The sequence below is a fragment of the Quercus lobata genome, chromosome 4 (genome assembly GCF_001633185.2).
Source record: "Quercus lobata isolate SW786 chromosome 4, ValleyOak3.0 Primary Assembly, whole genome shotgun sequence".
Classification (NCBI taxonomy): Eukaryota; Viridiplantae; Streptophyta; class Magnoliopsida; order Fagales; family Fagaceae; genus Quercus; species Quercus lobata.
Window position 1 is genome coordinate 14,422,020 of NC_044907.1, and position 23,467 is coordinate 14,445,486.

Here is a 23,467-nt window from a genome sequence, read left to right on the forward strand (position 1 = left end):
AAAGTACATAGAGAATTTGATAATTGTTAAACTGAAGTGTAACTAAGATTTAGATAACGTAGATGTTTCAAATTACTAACTGATTTAGGTAATTCCTTCATGTTTGTATAGGTAGAAAATGATAGCACTCTTAAGCACTTAAATTTCAACAACAAATCATTTATCATCATTGTTGATATGTTATTCGACATCCACTCAGGCGGTGACAAATCAAATCCAAGGAAGGTTTGCAAACCCTTGGCTTCGTAGGACACGTTAAATTTCTTAAAGGCATCAAATTCAATTCTAACATATGAAAAATGATGAGTCTTTCTTGTGATTACACCAAAATTATCAATCCCCAGCTTGAAACAAAATTCTCCAGATATAAATTTTGCCAAGTCATTGACCAAGTCATGCATCATGAAACATGATTCGTTGTTACTTGATCGTTGAAAAAGTAATCTAGATACCAAATCATCAAAGTATTCTTCACATATTTCTTCCATCCTTCTATTTCCTTTTGATTGCTGCAATAAATCTTCTGCCACCCACAATTTGACCAATTCCTCCTTTTTAAATTCATAATCCTTTGGAAGAATCAAGCAATAAGAAAAGCAACGCTTCAAATGTGGTGGGAGATAGTGGTAGCTCAATCTAAGAGCTGGAATGATACTAATATTTCCTTTTGGTAAATCCCATATATCACTCTTCAAAATCTTTGTCCACTCTCTTGGATCTTCTTCAAAACGCAACAATCCCCCTAGTGTTTTTGCAGCTAAAGGCAAGCCTCCACACTTTTGGACAATTTGCTTACCGATTTCCTTTAGTAATGGAAATTCACCAGAGCTTCCATTTCTAAATGCATGCTTTTCAAATAACAACCAACATTCTTCATTTGACAATTGATTTAGAAGATAAGCTAGATCTGTGCATACATTAGATGCAACTTTTTCAATTCGTGTCGTAACAATGATCTTAATTTCCTGTGCCCACATTTAAAAACTTTAAGTAACTCAATCCAATAATCATAATTTTCATTCCAAACATCATCTAAAACTGGTAGCCAATAACTGGTAGCCTATGATTTGTTCTTGTAGTCTTTGTGACATGGTAGCCTATAGCTTTATACTTGAGTTCGAGTTTGTATGACATTTGTAACTTGGCATATATATATATATATATATATATATATCTGGAATTTGGGATCTATTTTAGGGGATCTAGTGGATATCCTTCTGGTTTACCATGTAAGTAATGTAATGTCACAATGTACTATTTTGAGTACTTTTATGCTCCATTATTTAAAATGCAATTAATGTATTATCGTATTGAAAGTGTTATTGTTGAATTTAACTCAAAGTCAGGAAGTTATGACATGCATGCCAAAGTAGTCATCATTATGAATTTGTCATCTTATTATGCACAGTAACATTGCTACTTACTGAGCTTTGTCTCACTATTGTTTAATTATGAATTTTTACAGAGCAAGTAGTAACCTTTTGAGTCAGATGTTATGTCTTGTAGTAGTTAGGCAACTACTTTCTGGAGGCTAGACTTTTTTTATTATAGACCTTAGGTGTATGAGACTCTTAACCTAATGTTGAAGCTGCACACATTAGGGGGATTTTGCACAATTGTTTTGTAAGTAATTTTGGCAAGGGCTTTTATCCCGTCTTAGAAACAAGATATTTATATGTAGTTAATTTAGACCTCCATTCTTTTGTGGCCAATTGTCATTGTAATTATTGCATAGAGTTCTAACTTACTTTAGGAATATCTTTAATGAAATTATTATGGAAATTCTTAACGTTGGTACTTGGTATGGACTATTTGGATTGAATTGTCAAAAAGGAAAAATCTATAGGTAGCTTTGGGTTGTGTTTCTCATGCTTTGGACTCTTTTGGGTTTGAGGCATGACACTCTCAGCTGATATATTCTTTAAAAACTAGCTGGGTGAGCTAATCACATGCGTCTCAGATTTGAATAAACATTATATATGGACAAACATTACCCTAACCTCATCCAAGTACATGTACTAGATTTTAAATTTTCTGGCTACTTAGTATTATGTAAAATGCTAATAAATTTGACGCCTTTTTTTTTTTTTCCTTTTTGAGAAAAAATCCTTTTTAGTTAGACAAACAAATGGCATAGGAAGAAAATTCATTCAAACTCTCTCTCCTTCTAATTTATATATATAACTAGATTTTTGATGATTTATTTATATTGAGCTCTCTATTTTTTGTACTGAATTAACTTATTTGACTTGAAAATTAAAAAAATTAAATGGGACATATGATCCAAAATTAGACTCCAATTGAAATTTAATTTGAATTCTAATTAGATTTTCATGTTCACTTTTTGGGGGTTAGATAAACTCTCACTCCTACCTATCTCAGTGATTGACAAATGCATAAATTTCATTAGACTAACGCATGGTGTTGGACTGATCATTTCATTAATGCTTTGACCAAAAATACTTACATAGTGTTTGACTGATTGAAATTCTAATGTCTGGAGTTATTTGCTTAAATATAAAATTCATGGACTATATTTAAAACTAGTTGTTGAAGCGTGGGTTTTTATTTTATTTGTAAATTTGAAATTATTAGTCCTTAGATAAGCACTGCATTATTTTTGGAGGCCAGATCAAATCTCATTTTTTGGAGGCTAGATCAAATCTCACTCCTACCTATTTCAGTAATTGACATGCATAAATTTCATTAGACTAACATAGTTTTTGACTAATCATTTCATTAATGCTTTACCCAAAAATACTTAGAGTTTGGCTGATTTGAATTATTAAACATATTAATTTATGGGTGCCGGTGATGAGTGCCTTGACGTCACATTTGAAGAATTAATAATTGCTCAGTTATGAGTTTTAATTCACATGTTTTAAAGAAAAAATATATATTTGTTAATAATTCATTGGCTTACAAGCACAATTTCATTAGGGTTGTGAGCTTTTTGAGACATATGTGTGCTAGTTGACTTTATTTTTTGAAAGAATATATAAAAATATTATTTAATAAAATATTAAATGCACATTAACCACTACCTTTAAGGCATTTGTTAACAGAAGCCCTAACTTATTAAATATGGTTTACAAGTTTATTACTTTTCATTTATTAAATCTAAATACATTAGTGTTCAAACAATGCTTTGAGATTGTAAGGTTCTATGACATTGAGAGCTCCACTCCAAATTAGCTCTGATAATTGCTGGTAGGCCTTCTCAGTAGGATGACCAGCGTCAAAGAACACATAGTCACTAGATTTCCTACATATTTCATACTCAGAACCGATTGATCTCTTTCCTCCGCAACTTGGGAGTCCCCTATATGGACCACTTCCACAACATGCAATATTCCCTTCCGTAAAACCTTTACCAACATAATTAAAACAAAGATGCTATTAGTCTATGAAAAAAGAAAATGTGAAGTACAATAATAATACAACACATCTTGTACTATAAAAATGGAAGTGCATACCATATTTTGAAGGATTATCAATTCTTTCACTAAGAAAAGTGTATAAATCGGCTATTGAATATTTAAATCCTTTCAGCTCACTCTGTAGCTTCGGAAGGACTTTAGAAAGTGCTTTATTATGTAGTTTTACAAGTTCTGTAATTTCCTCCATGCATACATCGGTGTTTCCTGGTTTTAGTGCTTTTGCAAACGGAATACAACCCAAAGGTGGCAAGCCTAGGAACGCATATTTTCTTCCTCCTTTTTTATATATTTCCTAACAAATCAAACTATAATTATGACCAACTTAAAAACATAAACAAGAATGATCTAACAAAAATTTGTTCTAAATATTGTATAAGTACTAATTTTAATTACCTTGATCACTGTTGTCAAGTTGCCAATTACCATATTGACGTATTCTTCTCGAGAGTAGGATTGAAGCACACTAGAGTTTGAGGTAAAGGGGAAAAGGTAATCATTGTTCCCAATGCTAATTAAGTAAACAGCTTTAAATAGGAGTTCCTTGACTTCTTTTTCACCTAGTTTTTGCCTCAATTGAGTCTCCATGTTCTTGAAATACTTAAGTTGAGTGTTTAGGTCTATCACCTGATAAGGAGGGCAAAAGAACAAAAGGGAAGCAGTCAACTGTGAGAACAATTTAGACACACTTATGTCATAAGAACATAATCTTCGTTTCAAATTATGATGGAATATAGAAAAAGAGTGCTCATATTTCATTCGTAGAGTGTCCAATCATAAACAAAAGCATATGAAGCAAATGCAAGGATTTTAAATTTGCGTAACTCATCAACATTACCTATTACAAGAAACCCTTGGCAATCCTAGGTTCGATATCTTGATTCATATTAAGGATACTTAAGCTTTATCCAAGTCAAGGCCCAAGTCTCTTGTCAATGTTCATTGTATCTAAGAATGCAAGCAAAATAATCCTACAAATAAAGTAATCATGATCCTACTTGGAGCACAAGTAAAGAAATCCTAATCCTATTTGTATTGCTGAAGATATAATCATAGGGTTTAGCCTACTATAAAATACTCTTTAATAAGTTCATTATAATACATAGAGCCTATTAGTAAAGATATAACCATCAAGAGTTTTCCATTGTGGATGTAGGCCTCTTACACCAAATCATGCTCATTCATTGTATTCTCTCTCTTTTTGTTTCTTTCTTTACAGTCTTTCTTTTCTCATGTACTTTTTCATTATGTCATTATTATGTTTCAACTATTCTGTCATAGTATCAGATGTCTTTTTTTTTCCTTTTCTTTTTTTCAATAATTCCAATCAATAGGATTGCTGCTATGGAAGAGCTATATCAGGCTATGCGCACAAACTTTGACCCTAATTGCGCTCCACTTTTTAGAATCCTAATTAACATTTTAAGGAGCATATATAGTCAGATAGACAGCATACCAATCCTGGACGAGTTTCATCAAGAGCACCAGATCCTGCTGATGCGAAGTTAGCCCCATCAATGTACCGATTATAACCAGGATGTAGATATGGAGGAATTAGCGGCAAGTTTGCATACTCAGCTGCAATAAAGCATCAAAAATTAATTGAGTAAACAATCCAAGTCCAATAGAAAACAACAGATAACCATTATCTTACCAATGAAATCTGGAATTAGACGGCCATCATCAGGTCTCCCAGTGGAATACTTAAAGAATGTCTCCCTATAAGGCCAGAAATTTGCCTGGAGATCAGTAGTGGTATTGATATAATTGTTGTTTCCAGCATCAAGTATTGAATCCCCGAAAATGAATAAGGCAACATGTTCCTTTGGCAGGCAGATGTTACCAAGGCATTGGGTTGGGATGATAATGCATAAATACAAAACCAAGATATAGAAATGGAACCTTAAACTCATCATGCCAAATCTTGTTCACTTTGTATTAACTTATCATGACTTGCAGTCTTGATTGCATAACTTGTGATTTAGGCTAGGAAAAAAGAGACCTGCGTTGATATATTCTTCATAAACTGGCTGTGTGAGCTAATCACATGCGTCCAAGATTTGAATAAACATTATACTTGAACAAACATTACTCTAACGTCGTCCAGGTACATGTACTAGATTTTGAATTTTATGGCTACGAATGCAATAATTCTTTGTTGTCTGCGCGAATGGAGAGCGCAGCTTGAACTTTCAGATTAATAGTTGGGCAAAATGACGCTTACCTTTCCAAATGTATTAATACTGTGTTGCTTTTACCTGCCACTTTCCCAACCCACGTCTCTTTAGTTCTCATTATTATTATTATTATTTTCTTTTTAGAACTTGTAATTTTTTTTTATATGGTTAAACTTATAATTGAGCCTACAAACTTGCTTGTAGCTTAAGATTATAATTTTACTTATTATATCTTTTTATTGGATGCGAATACTGACAAATCCACAATTGGATTACATTTTCTTGTTATATTTTCCATACTTGCAAAATTTCTAAAAGATCAAAGATTATTAACTATATCATCAATCAATTGTTTAAATTGCAAGTTATTGTAATCTAATATTATGCATAAAAAATAAGTTTTTAGATCATATTTAAATAACATCTAATTGGCACAAAATTTGACATGTACGTTAAAAGCGTAAAACACATATAATCTAACAGTTAAATTTTGAAAATATATAGTAATATTAATTTTTTTAAAGAAAATTGTACCCAAATTTTTTTTTTTTTTAATACAAAATGGGCTGTGGCATATTGAAATATGAAATTCGCATTTGTAAGAATTTATATGTAAATAATATATACTATTAACATATAGATATGATTTTCTCACTGACAATGTTGTGCTTCTCAACATAGGAGGAAATATTATTACACTTTCACGTATGGTATGCTCCTTTCTCCTTATTTCAGTTGTGTTAACTGATATATTGTCTTGAAAAATAAGTTCTTTTGTTAACTCTGGGGTTCTATTGCATCATCAAGTTTTACTCTTGATCTGTGGAACCATTATGAGCTTGAGCATAATCTAAATTTGATGCTTTTGGATTCGAACAACTTGCATACATTATGAAGTGCTCCACACAAATGGTACCCTTAAAAGAAAAGGATAATATAATCCGTTGCCCACTGCTAGTGGAAGTAATATATTTGCCAATTCTTAGAATTTTTGTTTTTTTAGAAAGAAGCATCCAGTAATAATGTCAATTTTTCAGGCACTGTTGCCATCAGCATGTTTCATCTAGAAATGGCAAGGTTAGCTGTAAGTCCTTCATAGATAGTCCAGAGGCAATGACTGTTTTTGGAAGTGAAATTGGGGAAATTTATTTTGACCGTATATTTGTTGAATGTGCTTATACAGCTAGTACCTGGAAAGTTCTGCTGAAAAGATGCTTAATTCAACAAAGATGTAAGAAGGATGAGGAAATAGCTTGGGCAGTAAAGTGCATGAGGGGCATGCGCATGCAGCGCATGTCTTCATCTGCATTAGTCCAGACTCCAGAGCCTTCAATAGGTTGTGGTGAGAAAATGGAGCCACTAATTAGATATATCTGGGGGAAGGGATTACAAAAATACCCTCATTCAATTTATAATGCCATAACCATTTTTTTTTTTTTAATTAAATGGACTGGGGCGTTACATTGCCTAAGCAATATGTTGCCAACCAAATCTAGAATCTGAAAAATTGGAGCTATGTTCTCTCCTTTGCTTATCATTGTGCCAATGCACACATGGAGGTCCAAACTTGATATGAAGTAAATAGAACAAGCGGCAGGACAGACATGTTTGGAATTTTTTATTGCAGAAGGTCAAAGTTGATTGGAAGAAACCAACCTAGATCTTAAAACCAAGCCTATAATTACTGTATTCATCAATAGGACGATATCAAGTAATTTTTAGGTACAAATTATTGGAAGCCTCAGCATGTTGCACATATCGTGCTTGGAAATCTGAAAAACAATTAAGATATAAAATATCATTCATGATTGGAGGTCCAGATTTTATACACAAAGCACAAATCAATTGAACAACACTATCAACCACTGAACACCCTCTGGTTTGAAAACATGTACTGGTAATTGCAGGTGGTGACATGACAGCCTCAAGAATGACAATCTTTCATGGAACGAGCACCTGAGCTATCTTGGGACAGTTTTCCCCTCTTTGCCTCTGGCTCCACTATCTCGGCATAGGACAATTTAGAATCCTTGTTAGCAAGAACGGATTGGACAGCCCTTCTGGGGAGGACTGCAAGGACAACGAGATCAGTGATTTGCTGAGCCTTTTGAGCACTCTGGAGTGTGGAAGAGAAGAAAGAACCAAAATTCTGGAGAGGACTTATATCTTGCTCTCCACCATCAATTCCCAAAGCTCATAGAGAGGCAGCTTGTTAATCTGATGATGTAAACTCGATTTAAACAGGTGCTCATGGAATACAAAAAATGTCCTTGCCATTGTGATAGAATAGCAAATATGTTTTCATAACAGCATGCATGATGATTGCTTGGTCATATCAACCAAGGTCATGATCATGAATGAAAATAACATAGGCAAAACAAAATACTGCAAAAAAAAGGCACATAACTTGGCAGTATCAAGCACCAAAAGATTCCAGAAAGGGTTAGAATAGCTTCTGTAATCCGAAAATAATGACAAATCGGTCGTAATGAGATGAGCTTACCTCCTTTAATTGCATGATCCATCCAGCATGGATTTGTTGTGCTCCAAGACTTGCAAGCCCACATAGTTTCCATTAGAGACAACAAACGAGATAAATATTCGAAGCAGGGACTGCCAGCAGAAAAGACTCCATTAGTTGATTTCTTCATGATTACATATACCAACAGGGGATGTCTTCCACCCACATGTGATGTGTCTGTTACGTCTGGAATGTGCCATTTAGATAATTAAACAGAGAAAGGCTTGCTTTAAATGAACGAACATTCAACACCAATTACTTCTAATGATTTCAATACCATTTTTTACTGTCCATGAGAACATTTTACTGCTTTTATTCCATTTCAAATTTGTAGAATAAGTAATGTCTGGTTTCCTCTTTTCAGAAAAGCAAAGGTAAAAGATAAGAATAGAAGCAGTGTAAAGCTTACCTGCATTGTACAATCAAAAGAGCATCTCTCACTAAGACTGAGAAGTGATTTTCAATCTCAAAAATTTGATAATGGTAGCAACAAGTCTGCACTAGGTTCCATCTGCCACTTGTTAAGTCCATTAAACAGGCAGCCATACTTCTCAATTGCACTTTATAGTCTAAATTGTTAAAAGAATCAATCTGTTAGAAATGAATACTTAAGCTTAAGGGGGGAAAAATGAAACTACCAGAGACTTGCCATTCCCTCAATCTTCCTTTGTCTTGTTGTAGCACCAGGAGTTTGGACTCAAAATGAAGGTGCTGAATAATGCTGCAGATCCCTCCAGTTGGAATGTGGGCAGAGGATTCAAATAAACAAAAATCCTCAAGATAATAAGTTTTTTTTGGTGACCTAGAAATGTATAAGAAATTTAGGAGTGTGACTGATGCAAGAGGAACAATAGGCACTGATATTGCACCAAATAAATGTCAGGCTTGTGTTTTAAACTGCTGACAAACTAAAGTGAATCCTAATCTGTATTCAGGTTCCTCTCTTGTAAATCATTTTACTTTCCTCTCCAAAAATTTAAATAAATAACATGGGGCACTATGGAATACTGACCAGCATCATTCATCCCAAAGATTCCCTTGTATAAAAGAATTAGCTGCTATTTGAAGGTATTGAAGCAGAAATAGCTTCAAATTGCCCCAATGTATACCGTAGATTAAATAGCCTGTCATATTGTGCTCAAGTCAATTGCCAATATCACATAAAGCTACTCTAGACTTTGCTAGTCATCAAAAGAAGAATGCTGAAAAAACTTACCACTGAGATTAGTAATTTACTCAAAAGTCCAAACTTGAAATTGGTGTATGGATCTTGGATAATGAAGAAAAAGCACTCCAGAAAAAGTGAGAGCAAGGGACTCCTTGATAAAGAAAGAAGATGTTTTACAGATGCTTGAAACTCTAGAAATTTCATAGTTTATACAATGCAAGAGGATCAGCGGCACTTGGTAGCACAAAATCAATGCTGGGTGCATGTGTGAGGCACTTTTCTGAAAGTGACACTGCAAAAGAATAGGAAAGGAAATGATTATATGCATTGAAATCCCACATAGAAAATAAACTAGTTTATAAAAGTTTATGCTACCACACCATTATTTGAACCTTCTCTTTTTTTTTCTTTTTCTTTTTTTCTTTTCTTTTTTTTTTTCTTTTTTTTTGCAAAAAGAATAAGTATAGTTAGCACTAGAAAGTGAATTTCTTTACCAAGAGTAAATTTTGTAGTGGATGTTCAGGAGATATTTTTTGAGAAAGTGAATTTTGCCCAGATGCAGTCCAAACACTTTTTTTTTATTGGTTTTATGAGCAAATATTCAATCTTCTTGCAAACAATACAAGTTAATCTAAGAAATTTACCACATTTGTTTATATTCACGCTAACCAAATCAAACGTGCCATGAGAACCAATTTCTTTGAAAAGGAGCTTTTGATGATTTCAGGCAATGATTTTAACTCAAAATTGAGCAATAAGCAGATGGTATTAGTGCAAAACAAGCACTCACCTTTGCACGGAAGTGCTTGTCAACTCATAGCTTGTAGCTCATGTTATAACTTCATTTCCAATCTGTATGAAAGGGATGTGTGAAATTTTAGGCCAATCTTTCCCTTTATCTCTTTGACACCATTGTTTTAGAAGAGGGCATTGTCTGAGAATTAGAGAAGAAAGAAAAGCAGGCAAGCACTCTTCTGTTAAGTACCAGAGGCCATAGCAACACCAAATCTCCAAGCATTGAAGAGAGGTGAGGTGTTGAAATCCCTTAGAGTTGAGTCATTTCAGATTTGAAAACCATTGAATGGCAAATTCGGTAAGGGTGGGAGGCAGCAATGCCTCGTTCGGAAAGGACTCCACTTTTTCGTTTCCAATCCAAATTTTGAATTGTTTGAGGGAGTGAAGACCTTGCAAACCCCACTCCATGCGACAGGAAAAGAGTTTGTCACATTCAGTAATGTCAAGGGTAACTAAATTAAACTTTAACCCCATTTAAGCCTCACAACATTGTGCTTGGGATTTAATATTGACTGAGAGTTTAAATTGTTACTTTCTGAAATCTCATTGTTTAATTTTACTATTGAAACTATAAGATATAATTTGTTACTTTTTGAAATGGGCTTTTATTTGTTAATCACCCTAATTATAGGGTTTAAAATGTAAACTTCCCAAAGGTTTGTTTCGGAGGGGAGGAGGACTCTACCTACAACCCCCAGAAGCCATCCATGAAAAGGATTTACCTTACAAAGGTAGGAACAACCTCAACAAAATATGAATGTAGCGGGATTTGAACCCAAGCATTGAGCAAGTAGCTCAGTTGCAGGCCTATTCCATAAAAACAGAGGATCTCTGATTTACCACAAAGACAGGGAAATCACCAGAAACAACATCCATCTCAAACCAGAACAGATGGAACTGTCCAATTTATTCAATATCATTTTCTAATGTTCAGCAACCTAAAGTTTTTTTGTCAATTTGATGTAAAGTCAGCACTCAGCATAGCCTCCTTCAAAATAGGTCCTCAGGGCACATCTCTTACTTGTAAGCAGCAGCTTTATAAGCTCAATAATGCAACAGAGATTGGAAGATGATTTTATATATGTATAAGCATCTATTTTACTGCCTCCAGTAAACTCAGTATAGAATACAATAAGGTACCATTCCATGATGGGTACACTACACGCGTGCTCCTTTAAGTTATACCAGCCACTTGATTCAATTGCTATATGTGTAAGTGCTAAATAGAACAGATTTACATACATCTTTTTCTTGCACTGACATTTTCAATTTCAAAAGTTACGCTTTAGCTTCACCAATGAAATATGTGTTAAACATACAATTACACACTTGAATATAGGCACAACCATTAAAAAAAGTAGACTATAAAATTTAAAACTTACCCAACAAATGTCCAAAAAGCTAAACTCAACTTGCTGTAGGAGATCTTCGTTGCACCACCAAATCATCAGCAGAGTAATAATCAGCAATCAGCTGATACACGTATGATGGATTGTGCCCCCCTCTGTGAAGGAAGTAAAGAGTAATTTACTTGTAACAGTTACAGGATAAAGGAATTTGAAATATCAAGATCGGTATGAAAGTATTCAAAATTTTCAAAACCAGACTAAAAGCATACAAAAGTGAGCAAAAAGTTTGCATCCAGACAAGAACAAGTACAGGATAGCAACAATTCCATAATGGGGCACAGGAAAGGTTTTTTAAATGAGCTCCAGAATATATATAATTTTGGAACCCAGGTAAATCTTTTCTTTCTTGAAATTTACAAAAGATTTTGTTGAACTTACGTGTCAGTAATAAAAAGACTAACGGGCTTTGGTGGCACATAATCAAATGTTGGATTGACCACATGAAGAAGAGGGGAAGCAGTGCCAGTTCCAAAATCCATGCAATCTGAGAATTCTCCAAAATCTCAGCTCATTCAGTAAGACCTCAGGATTGTGTGGATACAGAGGGCACAACTGTAATGTAGATGAAACAGCACTTCATGAAGGTACAACAGCAATAATTGGAACCAAAAAAAAAAAAAACCAATAATTTCAAAATTTTATGAAATGAGATACAAAACTTAAACATTTCCACTTGCTAGTAATCAACATGCCAGGAACTAGAGCAAAACATGCATTTCAGTATTCACTATTCATTAACTCCATCAAAATAAATTTTAGCTAAAGTAATTGCAAATTTGTGGCTATTTCCATTGCATTACATAAAAAATTCTTAGGCCACTTAGATTTCAGTTATTGCTAATTTTGTTTATTCACAACGCACAAAATCTGATCCCTGCTTTGACCCAGAAATGCAAAACAAAGTTGAACAGCTTAGAATACTCTCTATGGACGTCAGATATTCCAAATAAAATCGGTTACTTAAACTAATAGGCAACTAAAAATGAGTTGATTTGATTTATCCAAAAAAAAAGGTGTTGATTTCAGAAGAATGTATCACTGATTACTTCACACCTTCAGGTTGATTAGCGAAGTGCATATTAACCCGAAAGAGGAAATTTGGGTTAATTTCAAATGGTCCTTGTTTTGGAATCATTAAGACTCCATGCAGCAAAGAATTTTAGTCATTTCATAGATTAAAGCTGCTGTAAAGCAAAGAATTTTAATCACTTCAAAGCATAAGAACTAAGAAGAGAGCAAGAAATTTAGGAATGTACAAGAAGAGACTTGGTTTACTTATCAAAAGAAATTTAGGAATGTACCAGAAGGTACCAAATGACCTTGACTAGCAGCAAGTACAACAAAAGGGACAGCATGCCTTTGAGCTGCAACTGCAACCATATTCAACCCAACAGGTGCTATAACCCCACCATTGGCCATGACAGCATGTGCTCCAAGTATAACCTTTAGGAATTACAACATTGAAGCCAAAAATCAGTCCAGGAAATGCTGATCCAATTGAGGAAAAAAACAAATAGAAGGAAAAAAAAGGCTTAAGGCCATCAATTTACCATGTTCACACAGGAAATCATGGCAAAAACTGCAGAATCAGTAGTTAGTGTAGTTTGTAAACCTCTTGTGACCAAATCTTTTGCAAGAAGATGTCCCTGATACCTAATTTTAAAATAAATGGCATTAGAGAGAGGAAAATTACACCACCTAAAAAATAATATGCAGTTGCACAAACCTTGGAGCTCCCTCTGCTACAAACACCCGAAATGGTCTCTTTTTCGGGGAGCCACTAATTAGAAATATCTTGGGGATGGGATTACAAAAATACCCTCACTCAATTTATAATGCCATAACCTTTTTTTTTTTTTAATCCTAAGCAATCTGTTGCCAACCAAATCTAGAATCTGAACATTGGAGCTATGTGGAACCAATCTCTCCTTTGCTTATCATTGTACTAATGCACACATGGAGGTCCAAACTTGATATGAAGTAAACAGAACAAGCTGGCAGGACAGACATGTTTGGAATTTTTTATTGCAGAAGGTCAAAGTTGATTGGAAGAAACCACTCTAGATCTTAAAACCAAACCTATAATTACTGAATTCATCAATAGGATGATATCAAGTAATTTTTAGGAAGAAATTGTTGGAAGCCTCAACATGTTGCACATATTGTGCCTGAAAATCTGAAGAACAATTAAGATTTAAATATCATTCATGATTGGAGGTCCAGATTTTATACACAAAGCACAAATCAATTGAACAACACTATCAACCACTGAACACCCTCTGGTTTGAAAACATGTACTGGTAATTGCAGGTGGTGACATGACAGCCTCAAGAATGACAATCTTTCATGGAACGAGCACCTGAGCTATCTTGGGACAGTTTTCCCCTCTTCGCCTCTGGCTCCACTATCTCGGCATAGTGTTAGAATCCTTGTTAGCAAGAACGGAGTTGGACAGCCCCTTCTGGTGAGGACTGCAAGGACAACGAGATCAGTGATTTGCTGAGCCTTTTGAGCACTCAGGAGTGTGGAAGAGAAGAAAGAACCAAAATTCTGGAGAAGACTTATTTCTTGCTCTCCACCATCAATTCCCAAAGCTCATAGAGAGGTTGCTTGTTAATCTGATTATGTAAACTCGATTTAAACAGGTGCTTATGGAATACAAAAATGTCCTTGCCATTGTGGTAGAATAGCAAATATGTTTTCATAACAGCATGCATGATGGTTGTTTGGTCATATCAACCAAGGTCATGAACATGAATGAAAATAACATAAACAAAACAAATTACTGCAAAAAAAAGGCACATAACTTGGCTGTATCAAGCACCAAAAGATTCCAGAAGTAGTTTGTAGAAGTGATGAAGAAATTTTTTAGTAACAAAGGATGTGTTCAAGAATGCTTCTGTAATCTGAAAATAATGACAAATTGGTCGTAATGAGATGAGCTTACCTCCTTTAATTGCATGATCCATCCAGTATGAATTTGTTGTGCTCCAAGACTTGCAAGCCCACATAGTTTCCATTAGAGACAACAAACGAGGTAAGAATTCCAAGCACGGACCGCCAGCAGAAAAGACTCCATTAGTTGATTTCTTCATGATTACATATACCAACAGGGGATGTCTTCCACGATCATATGATGTCTGTTACGTCTGCAATGTGCCATTTAGATAATTAAACAGAGAAAGGCTTGGTTTAAATGAACGAACATTCAACACCGATTACTTCTAATGATTTCAATACCATTTTTTACTGTCCATGAGAACATTTTACTATTTTTATTCCATTTCCAATTTGTATAATATGTAATGTCTGGTTTCCTCTTTTCAGAAAAGCAAAGGTAAAAGATAAGAATCGAAGCAGTGTAAAGCTTACCTGCATTGTACAATCAAAAGAACATCTCTCACTAAGAGTGAGAAGTGATTTTCAATCTCAAAAATGTGATAATGGTAGCAACAAGTCTGCACTAGGTTCCATCTGCCACTGTTAAGTACGGATTAAACAGGCAGCCATATTTCTCAATTGCACTTTATAGTCTAAATTGTTAAAAGAATCAATCTGTTAGAAATGAATACTTCAGCTTAAGGGGGGAAAAAATGAAACTACCAGAGACTTGCCATTCCCTCGATCTTCCTTTGTCTTGTTGTACCACCGGGAGCTTGGACACGAAATGAAGGTGCTGAATAATGCTGCAGTTCCCTCCAGTTGGAATGTGAGCAGAGGATTCAAAAAATCAAAAATCCTCAAGATAAAAATTTTTTTTAAGTGACCTGGAAATGTATAAGAAATTTAGGAGCGTGACTGATGCAAGAGGAGCAATAGGCACTGATATTGCACCAAATAAATGTCAGGGTTATGTTTTAAACTGCTGACAAATTAAAGTGAATCCTAATCTGTATTCAGGTTCCTCCCTTGTAAATCATTTTACTTTCCTCTCAAAAAATTTAAATAAATAACATGGGGCACTATGGAATACTGACCAGCATCATTCATCCCAAAGATTCCCTTGCATAAAAGAATTAGCTGCTATTTGAAGATATTGAAGCAGAAATAGCTTCAAATTGCCCCAATGTATACCGTAGATTAAATAGCCTGTCATATTATGCTCAAGTCAATTGCCAATATCACATAAAGCTATTCCAGACTTTGTTAGTCACCAAAAGAAGAATGCTGGAAAAACTTACCACTGAGATTAGTAATTTACTCAAAAGTCTTTGTCCATGACTTCAAAAGTCCAAACTTGAAATTGGTGTATGGATCTTGGATAATGAAGAAAGAGCACTCCAGAAAAAGTGAGAGCAAGGGACTCTTTGATAAAGAAAGAAGATGTTTTACAGCTGCTTGAAACATAAATAGAAATTTCATAGTTTATAAAATGCAAGAGGATCAGCGGCACTTGGTAGCACAAAATCAATGCTGGGTGCATGTGTGAGGCACTTGTCAGAAAGTGACACTGCAAATTTATATGCATTGAAATCCCACATAGAAAATAAACTAGTTTATAAAAGTTTATGTTACCACACCATTATTTGAAGCTTCTCTTTTTTTTCTTTTTTTTCCTTTTTGCAAAGAGAAAAAGTATAGCTAGTACTAGAACGTGAATTTATTTACTAAGCGTAAATTTTGTAGTGGATGTTCAGGAGATATTTTTTGAGAAAGTGAATTTTGTCCAGATGCAGTCCAAACACCTTTTTTTATTTATACTTTTATTGGTTTTATGATCAAATTTTCAAGCTTCTTGCAAACAATACAAGTTAATTTAAGAAATTTGCCACATTCATTTATAATCACGCTATCCAAATCAAACATGCCATGAAAACCAATTTCTTTGAAAATGAGTTTTTGATGATTTCAGGCAATGATTTTAACTCAAAATTGAGCAATAAGCAGATGGTATTAGTGCAAAACAAGTACTCACCTTTGCACGGAAGTGCTTGTCAACTCATAGCTCGTAGCTCATGTTATAACTTCATCTTCAATCTGTATGAAAGGGATGTGTGAAATTTTAGGCCAATCTTTCCCTTTATCTCTTTGACACCGTTGTTTTAGAAGAGGGCATTGTCTGAGAATTAGGAAAGAAAGAGAAGCAGGCAAGCGCTCTTCTGTTAAGTACCGGAGGCCATAGCAAGATTGAATCTCCAAGCGTTGAAGAGAGGTGAGGTGTTGAAATCCCTTAGAGTTGAGTGATTTCAGATTTGGAAACCCTCCAATGGTAAATTCGGTAAGGGTGGAAGGCAGCAATGCCTCGTCCGGAAAGGACTCCACATTTTCAATTCCATTCCAAATTTTGAATTGTTTGAGGGTGTGAAGACCTTGCAAACCCCACTCCATGCGACGGGAAAAGAGTTTGTGACATTTGGCAATGTCAAGGGTAACTAAATTGGAGGGCAAACCGCCCTTGGGAAATGATTCTAGTTCTGGACATTTAAACAATTCCAAAGACTCAAGAGATGGGAGAAGGGTGCACATCCCTTCAGGTAGTGACTTCAACTTTTCACAACTGAAGATACAAATCTCTGTCAAATTTGGGGCGCACTATCCTCCATTAGGAAAGGACACAAAATTTGGGCAACTAAAGATTCTCAAAGAAGTGAGAGAAATAAGATCCCGGTGAGATCCCTCTGATACCGAAAGAGATTCAAGACTTTCACTATCAGACACAAGAAGAGATTTGAGCTTTGGGTAGAACTCCAATGGAAAACACCAGAGTGAATCAAAACCACCTTCAATTGCCAATTCTTCAAGTGATGGATAGTAATGCCTCCTTGGCAACAGAAATGTTCCTTGAACTGAAAGTGTTTTTAATGTAGTGGGTAGACCACCTCCTGGGATAGACATCATAAGCTCTACAAAGGATTGTAGGATACGTCCTTCTCCAACTTCAAGCTGTAATAGCCTAGGTGGTAATTCCTTCAATAGTAACTCATCACAATTACTTAACTGCAATTTACTGAGATTCGGAGATCTAGGAAGTGAAGCAACAAGCTGCGGACAGTCTTCAATTTGAAGTGCCATTAAAGCAGGAAGGTGGTTGGGCAGACCTCTGCTTAGTTTAGGACATTTAATTATGCAAAGCTTTTGGAGATTATAGAAAACACCACCTTCATCTTCATCTTTGCCTTCAAATAAAAACCATTCCTGCCACTCTGGCATGTCTTTAAAGCTCAATATTTCAAGCGATCTAAATGGCTTAACTGCAGAAGAACCACCCCCGTAGAACTCACGATCCACATGTGATACCACATGAAAACCTTCAACAAAGAGTTTCTTGAGGTTAGGCAGATCCCCAAGTGGAGGCCAGGAGTAGCAATACTTACAATTGGCAAGCCGTATGTACACCATATTAGAGAATGAACAATCTTGTAACCATTTTGGAAATCCTGTACCCCCATAATTTTCAATGGTGAGAGATTCGAGTTTTGAATGAGGACACAAATGTTCAAGCACATTTATTTCATTTTCTGAACTGTCCTTGTCATGACCCCATTCAAGCACCAACTCATATAGGTGTTGCTTATCCTTCAAATTAACCTCCATTGCATCTCTAGCATGTTGAACATTTTGCAAATTTAATATAGACAATGCTCCAGAAAGATGTAGAAGTTCCCCCAACTCTTTAATATTAGACCTATTATGTTTGCTCACAATAAAAGTAGTTAAACTCTGGAGATTTCTTAATTTACCCATATGCAATGGCATCTCTTCCAATTTTGTTTTAACTATATCTAGGTGCCGCAAGTTGACTAATCTCCACATCTTGGTTGGCAGCTTGGTAAGGTACTCACATTCCGACAATAACAAGGTTTGTAAATAATACAAAGTACATAGAGAATTTGGTAACCGTTCAATTGAAGTGTAACTAAGATTTAAATAACGTAGATGTTTCAAATTACCAACTGATTTAGGTAATTCCTTCATGTTTCTATAGGTAGAAAATGATAGCACTCTTAAGCACTTAAATGTCAACAACAAATCATCTATCATCATTGCTGATATGCTATTCCGCGTCCACTCAGGCAGTGACAAATCAAATCCAAGGAAGGTTCGCAAACCCTTGGCTTCGTAGGACATGTTAAATTTCTTAAAGGCATCAAATTCAGTTCTAACATATGAAAAATGACGAGTCTTTCTTGTGATTACACCAGAATCATCAATCTCCAGCTTGAAACAAAATTCTCCAAATATAAATTTTGCCAAGTCATTGACCAAGTCATGCATCATGAAACATGATTCGTTGTTACTTGATCGTTGAAAAAGTAATCTAGATACCAAATCATCAAAGTATTCTTCACCTATTTCTTCCATCCTTTTATTTCCTTTTGATTGCTGCAATAAATCTTCCGCCATCCACAATTTGACCAACTCCTTCTTTTTAAATTCATAATCCTTTGGAAGAATTGAGCAATAAGAAAAGCAACGCTTCAAATGTGATGGGAGATAGTGGTAGCTCAATCTTAGAGCTGGAAGGATACTATTATTTCCTTTTGGTAAATCCCATATATCACTCTTCAAAATCTTTGTCCATTGTCTTAGATCTTCTTCAAAACGCAGCAATCCCCCAAGTGTTTTTGCAGCTAAAGGCAAGCCTCCACACTTTTGGACAATTTGCTTTCCGATTTCCCTTAGTAATGGAAATTCACCAGAGCTTCCATTTCTAAATGCATGTTTTTCAAATAACAACCAGCATTCTTCATTTGACAATTGATTTAGAAGATAAGCTAGATCTGTGCGTACATTTGATGCAACTTTTTCAATTCGTGTCGTAACAATGATCTTAATTTCCTGTGCCCCACATTTAAAAACTTTAAGTAACTCAATCCAATCATCATAATTTTCATTCCAAACATCATCTAAAACCAGGAAAATTTTCTTGTCTTTGAATGTCTCTCTAATTTTAATTTGCAGCAAATTCATGTTTTGAATATCACACATAGACAAAGTGGCATCCTCCAAAATAGTTTTTAATATCCTAAAACAATCAAAGTTTTCTGAAACGCAAACCCAAGCTTTGTGATCAAAACTATCCGTTACTCTTTTGTCATTGTATATAAATCGAGCAAGAGTTGTTTTACCAACCCCACCCAGACCTACTATGGGAACAACACATATACCATTATCACTTGCATCACTTGATTGAAACTTCATAAATATAGCCTCCTTATCTTTGTCTCTGCCAAAGACACCATATTCTTCCGGACAAGAAGTTGTCAATGGTCGTGAAGGTATTCCAACCGCAGCAACTTTTTCTAAACGAAGAACATCCTTTTGTTTTGAAATAGATTCTAATCGGTCTAGAATATTTTTCAGCTCTGATTGTATGCTTTTGTCAAATGAACTAACAAAAGTAGAGATCAAGCCCCTTACCTTACTAGTGGATTCAGCTTCTAACTTGCATCTCAAAGCTTCATAGGCAATCTCATCCAGGAGGTCATCCGCAACATAAACAGCATCTTTAAGCTCGTCAAGCCACTCTTTCACAGCAGGGTTTGTAATTTGCTTCTCCTCTGCATCAATGAGCACTGCATCAGCAGACATCAGCTCTATCTTCAGCTTTTGCACCATTCCATCAATGTGTTTCCTTCCCTTGAGAAAGTCTAGGACCTCAAGAGAAGCCACTCTGTCAAACGCCACCTGAAGGAATGCAGAGAGAACCGCTCCACCCACCAAAGCTTCAGCCATAGTGATGAAAAGGAAGAAGTAAAGAGAAGTGATAAGATGATAAGATTCAGTGAGAGTCGATTTGTAAAAAGGGTGTGCACTTCTTGCAAGAAATAAAGTAGAAGATAAGGTGCAGGTTCTTTCTCTAAGTTTTGGTATGGTCGCACATGGGGACAATCTCTAGCCACCCTGGTTGAATTGGCGTGAATGATCAACAAAGTTGACAGATGGTGACATGACCAATGTGCATGATTGGTGCACAGATTGAATAATATAATCTATACTGAAGTAAAATCCTATGTTCTAACTCCAAGAACTTCTACTTGTTTTTAAATAATAATTCCAGAGTTCCATAACCCCAAATATCTCAGTTGAAAATACGAAAATTTTAAAAACGTTATTAGCCAATATATTAGAGGTATGGTGTTGTGCAGAATATGTAATTAATTTGTAACGGATTACTAATTAGATTTTGTTCTTTGCAACTTATGCAAGTTAATATATTATAATTAACCATCTTTAACAAATTATTTATGCTAAAAGAATTTTTCATTTTAGCTGAAATTTACAAAACAAACTAAGTGTATTTAAGCATAATTAAAAATTTTTTTTTTTAAATCCATAATCATATCTAAGGTAACAATATTTTTTTTCACCAGAGAAGTTGTTAAGTTCTATTGTGAATGTTCTATTTGGGGTCTGTTTAGTTAGATGTTTTTGGAGATTAAAAGAGCATTTTTAAAACTCAAACTTTATTTTACAACCACAACTCCTCATAATTTTTTTTTATAAATACTAATTTTAAATTCAAAATACAGTTTTCTAATAGCTTATAAAAATGCACCATTAATCAAACATATATTACTTGTTACATTTATTTCTTTATTTCCATATACAGATTTTTTATTTTTTATTTTTCCTTGTGTGTGTATATATATCACCCATTATGGATTCCACGTACGTTGTATCTAGGCCTAAGAAGAGTCTGCCACTAGAACCCAAGCCTTAAGGGGCAAAGGTTTAAGTGTATTGCTAAAACAGTACCCTTCACCCAAGGCTCCGCTTTCACACAAGATGACAAGCATAACTATTTCAATAACGAGAGAAACCACGCACACAATAGAAGTATACCTATAGTCTTCTTTCTTCTTTTTTTGGAAATAACTATTCACTTTAGAGATATATATATATATATCATCAAAATTGTTTGGGGAGCGTGAACAAAATTGAATATGAGATTATTGATGAAAAATCACAATAAATGACATTATTGTCTACTTTACTAAATCTTTTTTAACACATGCTAACTAACGATATTGTCTCCCAATATTATGCTAGCCTGCAAATTACCCCTTGATTAACATGATGTCTTTGACATCTTTGTTGAGTGTGCTTAAGAAAATTCAGGCACAAGTGTATGTATGATAGAGGAAATACATGAGAGAACTAGGTGCTCCTTTTCTTCTCTCACTCTCTTTTTTCTTTTTCTTTTTTCTTTTTCTTTTTAAATTTAATCAAAATGTTTTTTTTTTTTTTAATTATGACAAATTCCAACCAACTCAATGCTCATTTGAAGGTTATGAAATTTAAACTTCAATTCATTGTCAAGTTTTCAACTTGGAATGTTTGGAATGAAGGAAAGAAAAAGAATGAAATATAATGAATGTAAGGACAGAATTTGGATTGGACCCAATATAGGATTGGATTTTAGCTCAATAAGCCGAAACAATGAATTTGTAGAGTGTGGGTATAAGAACTAGTTCTATTTGGTAAGAAAGACAATAACAGTTGTTTATTTAAGAGAATCAAACACAAGTGAAATGAGAAAATTTGTCCTCAGCACGGTCCAAGGAGCTATATTATAATATCCAGTTGATGATCAATGTTACAAGAGTTCAAAGGATTATTACAAAGATTTCTTAATTTTTTTTCCTCCCCTCCTTTGGGCCACTTCTTCATGCTATATACTATAATTTTGGTATCATCCCTACCATACACGTGTAGGTTAGTTTCTAGGAACTCTTTCTTGTCCCATGCAACACCTCTCAGAACCTTCAACTAGCAGCTGTAAGGTTGCTTAACCACTGTTCAGGTATCACATCCACATTAATGCGGCCAGAGAGTTAGCTATGATGCATTTAATGTGAAGGTAGCAGCTTTTGAATATCCAGTTGATGATCAATGTTACAAGAGTTCAAAGGATTATTACAAAGATTTCTTAATTTTTTTTCCTCCCCTCCTTTGGACCACTTCTTCATGCTATATACTATAACTTTGGTATCATCCCTACCATACACGTGTGGGTTAGTTTCTAGGAACTCCTTCTTGTCCCATGCAACACCTCTCAGAACCTTCAACTAGCAGCTGTAAGGTTGCTTAACCACTGTTCAGGTATCACCTCCACATTAATGCGGTCAGAGAGTTAGTTAGGATGCATTTAATGTGAAGGTAGCAGCTTTTGAAGATATTTGTTGCCTCCCTTTACTCATCTCTTATCCAATGTCTGACTTCCAATCGTGATGCAACATTGAAGGATGTCCAGAATGATAAGACATTCTTATTGTCCCCGGATCTTTGTTTCCGAAATAAGTTTTCTCCTCGGACGTATTTTGGACTATCATATACAATCCTTATTCCTTTTTCTTATACCATTTCCATTATAACCTTATTTGACCATCCTTTTATTAGTTAATATCCTCGGATTGAACCATAGACCCAATTCGTATAGTTTTAATAGTACCTTCTAACTAACTGGCCCCCACAATAAATATTCTATCTATTCTCTTTTTAACATATACATAGGAAAGAAAATGAAATATGGATAGAAGTATGTATAGATCGGATTAGAGGATTTTTTTTTAATCTAATTCGATACGTCAGGTTGAGAAATTTTCAACCCAATCCAACCCCACCCAACCCATCATGTGTGTAGGAGGTTGGGTTGCTTGAACTTAAATATTTCATAACTTGTAAAATAAATAAAAATTTAAAAAAAATTAAAAAAATTAAAAAAAAAAAAAAACCATAAGTTTTTATCAACTATTTAAAACACATTTTTTGATAAATTATTAGAATTCACATAATATGCCTAAATCATATTCTAAATTTTCAAACTTACCAAAAACGCTTTTTCTCAAAATACCAATTAAATCAAACTAAAAATAAAAATAAATGTTATAAAATAAACTTATATATCAAGTTGGGTTGGGTCAGATTGGTTAAAAAATATATTTACCCGAACTTGACCCAACCCAAAGCTAATAAAAAGTTTCAACCCAACCCAACACCCAAAAAACCAACCAAAA

The 23,467-nt window shown here is 34.6% G+C and overlaps 3 protein-coding genes across 16 annotated transcripts; all 3 read right to left on the reverse strand.

Annotated features, from left to right (window-relative positions):
• Window positions 1–26: 26 nt before the first annotated feature.
• LOC115984653 (putative disease resistance RPP13-like protein 1) lies at window positions 27–977 on the reverse strand. Its single transcript, XM_031107675.1, has one exon. The coding sequence runs from the start codon at window positions 975–977 to the stop codon at window positions 27–29; it is 951 nt and encodes a 316-aa protein (XP_030963535.1).
• A 2,130-nt stretch (window positions 978–3,107) lies between these two features.
• LOC115986432 (GDSL esterase/lipase 1-like) lies at window positions 3,108–5,358 on the reverse strand. The gene is made up of 5 exons (XM_031109452.1): window positions 5,092–5,358; window positions 4,894–5,015; window positions 3,834–4,064; window positions 3,477–3,732; window positions 3,108–3,368 (listed from the first exon to the last, which is right to left on the reverse strand). The coding sequence occupies exons 1-5, from the start codon at window positions 5,351–5,353 to the stop codon at window positions 3,130–3,132; spliced, it is 1,110 nt and encodes a 369-aa protein (XP_030965312.1). The 5' UTR covers window positions 5,354–5,358; the 3' UTR covers window positions 3,108–3,129.
• Window positions 5,359–7,225: 1,867 nt separating this feature from the next.
• On the reverse strand, window positions 7,226–20,391 carry LOC115986429 (putative disease resistance RPP13-like protein 1). Of its 14 annotated transcripts, none has more exons than XM_031109434.1 (16): window positions 16,423–20,391; window positions 15,689–15,957; window positions 15,485–15,596; window positions 15,111–15,274; window positions 14,880–14,987; window positions 14,455–14,656; window positions 13,234–14,125; window positions 13,058–13,160; window positions 12,827–12,950; window positions 11,886–12,059; window positions 11,481–11,602; window positions 9,352–9,595; window positions 9,148–9,259; window positions 8,545–8,937; window positions 8,118–8,321; window positions 7,272–7,831 (listed from the first exon to the last, which is right to left on the reverse strand). In XM_031109434.1, exon 1 carries the CDS (start codon window positions 20,181–20,183, stop codon window positions 17,040–17,042), a length of 3,144 nt encoding a protein of 1,047 aa, XP_030965294.1. In that variant the 5' UTR covers window positions 20,184–20,391; the 3' UTR covers window positions 7,272–7,831; window positions 8,118–8,321; window positions 8,545–8,937; window positions 9,148–9,259; window positions 9,352–9,595; window positions 11,481–11,602; window positions 11,886–12,059; window positions 12,827–12,950; window positions 13,058–13,160; window positions 13,234–14,125; window positions 14,455–14,656; window positions 14,880–14,987; window positions 15,111–15,274; window positions 15,485–15,596; window positions 15,689–15,957; window positions 16,423–17,039. The 14 variants fall into 14 exon arrangements, with proteins under 14 accessions (XP_030965301.1, XP_030965300.1, XP_030965304.1 ...); XM_031109446.1 differs by having other exon boundaries at window positions 8,545–8,630; window positions 8,774–8,937; window positions 13,058–14,125; XM_031109443.1 differs by having other exon boundaries at window positions 8,545–8,646; window positions 8,774–8,937; window positions 13,058–14,125.
• Window positions 20,392–23,467: the final 3,076 nt, after the last annotated feature.

Excerpts from the sequence above, each read along its gene's own strand:
- LOC115984653 (XM_031107675.1), bottom strand. The coding sequence starts at position 977 with ATGTGGGCACAGGAAATTAAGATCATTGTTACGACACGAATTGAAAAA.
- LOC115986429 (XM_031109447.1), bottom strand. The coding sequence starts at position 20,183 with ATGGCTGAAGCTTTGGTGGGTGGAGCGGTTCTCTCTGCATTCCTTCAG.
- LOC115986432 (XM_031109452.1), bottom strand. The coding sequence starts at position 5,353 with ATGATGAGTTTAAGGTTCCATTTCTATATCTTGGTTTTGTATTTATGC. Across the intron at positions 5,016-5,091 it reads TCTAATTCCAGATTTCATTG|CTGAGTATGCAAACTTGCCG; the intron begins GTAAGATAATGG and ends GCTTTATTGCAG. Across the intron at positions 3,369-3,476 it reads TGATAATCCTTCAAAATATG|GTTTTACGGAAGGGAATATT; the intron begins GTATGCACTTCC and ends ATGTTGGTAAAG.